The sequence below is a fragment of the Carettochelys insculpta genome, chromosome 4, assembly GCF_033958435.1.
Source record: "Carettochelys insculpta isolate YL-2023 chromosome 4, ASM3395843v1, whole genome shotgun sequence".
Classification (NCBI taxonomy): Eukaryota; Metazoa; Chordata; order Testudines; family Carettochelyidae; genus Carettochelys; species Carettochelys insculpta.
This window is the reverse complement of record NC_134140.1, coordinates 51,661,926-51,667,925: the sequence shown is the minus strand read 5'-3', so window position 1 is coordinate 51,667,925 and position 6,000 is coordinate 51,661,926. Positions and strand designations below refer to the sequence as shown.

General features: G+C 38.9%; 1 protein-coding gene across 1 annotated transcript in view; it reads right to left on the bottom strand.

Moving 5' to 3' along the window:
• Positions 1-1,343: 1,343 nt before the first annotated feature.
• PAICS (phosphoribosylaminoimidazole carboxylase and phosphoribosylaminoimidazolesuccinocarboxamide synthase) overlaps positions 1,344-6,000 on the bottom strand; it is a 49,091-nt gene continuing 44,434 nt past the window's right edge. Inside the window, exons 16-19 of the mRNA XM_074992102.1 lie at positions 5,672-5,755; positions 5,404-5,584; positions 2,695-2,853; positions 1,344-1,712 (exon numbers count right to left, since the gene is read on the bottom strand). Coding sequence (XP_074848203.1) covers positions 1,546-1,712; positions 2,695-2,853; positions 5,404-5,584; positions 5,672-5,755 — 591 coding nt within the window. The 3' untranslated portion in view covers positions 1,344-1,545. The remainder of the gene's footprint in view (positions 1,713-2,694; positions 2,854-5,403; positions 5,585-5,671; positions 5,756-6,000) is intronic.

The following is a 6,000-nucleotide window of genomic DNA, read 5'->3' as shown; positions in this document are numbered from 1 at the left end:
AGCTGTACTTATATACCAGAAAGTGATTTTGTAAGCAAGTACTTTAAATATAGCCTGTTTTTTATTCCAACTTCAGATCTTGCACCATGCCTTGCGCTCCATGTTCTCTCCCTACTACAGTATCTTAATGGTTACCACCACAAGAAGTCTTGACTGTCACAACAGCTCTAACAAACCATTTCCTAAACTGACTTTCAAATTCTAGCAAGATTTTCTTCCCCACATACATAAATGTAAGTATCAAAGGTCACTGTATGTTGGCCTTTTAAGCATGCAAGATTAGGGTTGAACTATCCATGTGACTATGAAAGCACACGAGACTACCTGTGGGCAGAAGGGCTTGTCCCTCAGTTTCCAGCCAAAGCCACCACCTCCCCCTCAACAATGCTATGGTGCCTGGTACCTCCCTTTTGCGAAAGGCAGTTGCATGCATGTAGCTGTGAAGCACTATGCCAATCATGTTATTGCACAGCCCTTAAGTTTAGTGTCAGCCAGGGCCTGTTAAAAATTTTGATAGCATGATTACAGAAAAACTTCATAAAGGAAATTTGAATTCAACACATTTCTTCAAGCACATGCTTTTCAAATTGGGAAATTGCATGCTGGTTTATTACTGTACTGATCAAGTTGACCCTAGTTAACAATAGTGTTTTGTGGAGGAAAAAGTCATGCTTAGTCTCATGCATATCTTAATTGTTTATTTCCACTTTTCATTAGTCTATGATAAAATTTCCTTTGCAACCAACTCCTCGCTAAAAGAGTAAGGGGGCAAATCATAGGCATCCATCAGCATTTTCTTAAAATTAATTGAGATTATCATAGCCACTGAAGCAGAACTAGTGAAAGGGAAAGCCCTTGTACTTGAACAGAGGACAAAAGCGTACAAGTCAGTTTTGAACATCACCAAGTAGTCATCTCATCAGCTGCTGTTTGAGCATCATCAACATGGGAACTTACTCTCTCCTGAAGCAATGATATCTTATTTTGCGATATGGCTGGCTTTTTCCCCCAATACACTTTTTACAACTGCTGACAGGACGTCTGGAGGGCCAAGTCTACATCAGAACAGTCTTCCAGTTAGGACTGCAATCTAAGGCTATATTACTGCACAGAGAGCCTATTTTTTTTGTAACCAAAAGATGAACTGCATCAACATGTTCTGTTCTGGATTAGCAGTCTGTTCAGTTGACTTAGTAAATCCAAGCTGCATCAGTAACACGTTACATGGCAGTACTACTCAGGAAAGCAAATTCCAGTGCAGATTGTCCTAAACCTGCATTTTAATATTATGTAATCCATAGCTAATGCAGCATACAAGGACTAAAACACCACACTTGAGTAAATCAGTGAAATAACTATATCCTGCATACTTTATTTATAAGCGGACAGAAAAATGAGAAACTATCATCTACCATACTGACAAGATATGCCCTCCTATACGAAGGGTTTAAGATTCTCAACTAATCTGCGTGAAGACAGTTTACACACAAATTTACATGTAACCAATGTAAAGTGGTGCACCTTACTTTCCTTTCAACAAAATATTTATAAGGTGCATTCTCTAAGCTTTTTGTCAGCCTGCTTCAAGGAGATCCATGTATTCAGCATGCTTGCACGCAACTTGGCCCACACCAAGTGGTTACTTAATCCAAAAATCTGAGCAGCGAACTGTGCAGCTCCTTCAGGTGAAAGTATAGTGGGACAGCCAAGACCTGTTGGCAAAGGAAAAAAATCCAATCAAAACAGGATTTAAAATAATCATACAAGTAAGTTCCCAGATCCTGAGGGTTACACTGAAGGATTTTATTTTACCTTGTCCAGTCTAATTTTTAAAAAAAATAATGCATGAACAATGTCATTAATCCTAGAGATTACCTTGTTTCTTTATTCCCACACGTTACAAGATTGCTACTTGTCTGCACTGATGCACTGTCTCAACATGCCCAAAACCTCTTAATACTTGAAGTAGAATTTCCTTCCCTTTGATCACCGTCCACCCCTCAAAAATCCATCCCATATGCATGGTTTAGCCTAGGGGTTGGCAACCAAAATAGCAAAAGCCATTTTTTTTTTTAATTCAGTTAAAAACTCAGTAATTCAAGAGCTGTAATGCATGTGAATATGAGACAGTCCTTAATAAATGTTGAACCGTATTTTTTGTAACCCCCTATTTTAAGAATAATGCGCACATATCCCACAATGCACTGCACATATTAAAGGGGGAGTTATCTAAGACTGCAAGATCCCACATCTTTTGCTATTTAGAGAAAAGTTCACTGTTCAGCTTTTAGATGTTCACCAAAATACCAAAAATAATCAGGCTTTTTTTTTTTTTTAAACACAACTTTGCAATTATAGCAATGGGAGCCACAAGAAGTCCTTAAAGAGTTGCAGATTGCGGACCCCTGGTTTAGCCCCTCTAATTCAATGTTGCTACTACTATTGACAACATATACATTGAACAGACTACTGAATGGGTATGGAAGACTGTTCAGTGTTTATGAAAATGCAATTTTTAATTTTAATCTACATGTACCACAGAACTGAAACAGTTTAATAGCAAAAGCACTTTTTTCTACATTAAAGCATCTCATCAAGAATATTTCAGTTTAAAAAGGCTCCTAATAACTACAAGAATGTAACTGTGTGTGTGAGTAAGAGAGGAGAGAGAGAAACGAACAGGATGCTTCTTACCACTGGGCAGTCTAAGAGAAGACCATATATCCTGAGCACCCCAATCCGCTGACAGAGGAGGACAGTTGACAACTGGATATGATGTATTACCAGACAACATGGGTCCCAAGCCATTGCTTCTGCCAGCTACTGCCACAAACACAGTAGGGATTTCATCACCTAACACACACAAAAGCATAACAAGTAAGTATCAAAAAACCAGGAGGGAGAGAAGAGCTTTGCTTTCCCCCTCACCCACACATTTTCATGGAAAGGCTCCGTAACTAACCACCTCTCCCCTGCACATACCTTTTTTGAAATTCACAAGTCAGTTTAGTTTTACTGCAACAGATTTTTTTTTTGTGGAATACAGAACTGTAGTTTCCTATAGCAAAACTCGGTAACTGTCACAGCTGTTGGTATGCCTCCTAGGTTATGTCTACATTACCATCCCCCTTTCAAAAGGGGGATGCTAATGAGGGGCTCCAATGAATATGTAGCATGTCATTAGCATAATGGCACATCTACATGGGGTCCTTTTTGAAAGGATCCCACACACTTCGAAATCCCCTTATTCCTCTAACCAAATAGGAATAAGGGGATTTTGAAGTGTCCAGGGTCTTTCAAAAAGGACCCCCATGTAGACGTGCTGTGGCTGCCATTATGCTAATGACACGCTACATATTCACTGCAGTGCCTCATCAGAAGCCCCAGAGAAGTAGCACAGTATGGGCAACTCACCCACCAAGTCCCTTTCTTGTGCGTAGGGTGGGGACGAACGGACAGACCTTCAAGATTCATAATGGTAGGTATTGGCCATTTCTTAATGGAAACTGTTAAATTACCACATTCTTAAAGGCTTTGCCCTGTTAGAACTAGACAATATTAGGGCTTTTGATGAATCACTATTACCTCACAAATTTAAAACTAGAGTAATTAAAAACAATTAATTAATTGCATTGTTAAAGAATAATACACATTAAAATGTATTAAATTCAGATGTTTTTCTACATTACACAGAATACAAAATGTACAGTGCTCACTTTATATGACTATTTTTGATTAAATATTTACTCTCAAAGTGACATGCAAAAGTAGTATTTTCCAATTCACCTCATACAGGTACCCTCATGCAATTTGAGAGTATCTGACAAAATGCAGATTTTTTGTTATGTAACTGCATTCAAAAATAAAATAGTAGTAAAACTTTAGCGTCTACAAGTCCACTCCTACTTATTCAGCCAATTGCTCGGACAGGCAAGTTCATTGACACTTGCAGGAGATAATGCTGTCCACTTCTTGAATCACCTGAAAGTGAGAATAGGCCTGTGCATGACACTGTTGCAAAGTATTTATGCATCTGATGCATAAATATCTGTATGCCCCTTCATGCTTCAACTGCCATTCCAGATGCAGTTCATGGTGATGGGTTCTGCTCAGCAACAATCCAACACAGAGCAGACCGATGCATGTTTCATTTTTATCATCTGAGTCAGATACCAACAGCGGTTGATTTCCACACTCCTCTTCTCCCCCCGCGCCCCGGTTCAGGTCCTGTAGTTTCTGCACTGGCCTGCTGCTCTTTTCTGAAAGCATGTTCTATACCTCAGCTTCTCAGATTTTGGAAGGTACTTCAGATTTGTACACCTTGCACCTAGTGCTGCAGCTATTTTTAGAAATCATACATTGGTACCTCTGTGTTTTGTTAAATCTGATGTGAAAGTATTCTTAAAACGAACATATGCTGGGCCATCATCTCAGACTGCTGTAACATGAAATACATGGCAGAATACGGGTGAACAGAACAGGAGATATATAAGTGTCCTCCACAGAGTTCAGTCACAAATTTGATTTAGCAATTTTAAACCACCCACACCCTCTACCCCACAAAATGGTAGCTGAAACATGAAGGAGCACAACTGTTTAGTACATCAGCATATTCATATCTTGCAATGCCAGCTACAACACTCATGCAAATGTCTGTCCTTGCTTTCAGGGGACACTAAACAAGAAGCAGGTGGCATTATCGCCTGCAAACTGATCAGACTTGTTTGAACAACTGCCTGCACAAGAAGTAGGTCTGAATGGACCTGTAGATGCTAAAGCTTTGTTTTATTTTTGAATACAGGTTTTTTTTGGTATGTAATTCTATGTTTAGAATTCAACTTTCATGATAAGGAGTTTGCACTAGGAGGTCTTGTATTGGGGAAATTGAAATTTTTTGGTTTTTCAGTGGGTGATTGTATTTCTAATAAAAAAATAAAGTGAGCATCGGACACTATTATAATTGAAATCAAGATTTGAAAATGCAAAAAAGTCTGTTTTAACAGAGTTCTTAACATCATAATCAATCATGCAACTGGATCTTTTTCTTTGTGTGACAGCCCCTAGTGAACATTTCTGCTAAGTTCAATATACGAGCCTCAAAAGAGCACCTGGAAAATCTGTACTTGCCCAGACTGTGTTCTCTAATTCAATATCTACATGCATAGAGCATACAATGGCATGCACAGAAGTAACTACATGTCCACACAAGCACAGGTTTGAAGGAACAAAATGTGACTTTCCTTTACCTTCTATCAAGGAACATGTTTTTTAAATAAAATGTAAGGGTTTTTGGTATTGACTGTTAGAAAACGAAGGACTAACAGTAAGGACACTATTTTGTGGGCATCACAAGATCTGTTTGTAAGATTGATTCTAACCTTAAACCATGAACAATCATGTTACCTTCATATTCTGCCTTGATCCTTAGAGTTTCATCTGGCCCTTTATGAGCAGATGTCACTCGTAGCTCACAAGGAAGTCCAAAGCTCGCACATGCCTTTTTAATTTTTTCACCGTGGCCAAGATCAGAAGATGAGCCCATCAACACCACAACTCTACCCTGGCCCTTCGTTTGCAACAGCAACTGAAGTAGAAAGAAAGGAAAATGAACTACAGTACTTGAATACACAATATTGTCAAGTTCTAGACATACAATATAAGTAAGGGGTACCTCCACTCTTTCTGCAACCCATTCAAAGTTTCTTTTAACCATCTGCAATGCTTCAGGTGTCACTTCTTTTAGATCACGGTAAGACTGAAATACACAGATAAGTTACTCCTGACATTCTATTAGGAATTGCAATGGTAGTTTTGCTACTTAAATATTCAAGAAGGTGAAACTGCAACCTTCCAACTACTGGAAGCTGCAGAAATTTGCCATCTTTACAGCTGTAAGTCTCCTGTTCTGTTTACCCACATTCTACCAAATATTTCCTGTTATAGTAGTTGCTGACAATGACCCACTTTATGCCAGACATTCCGGAGGTCCCTGCAGGACTT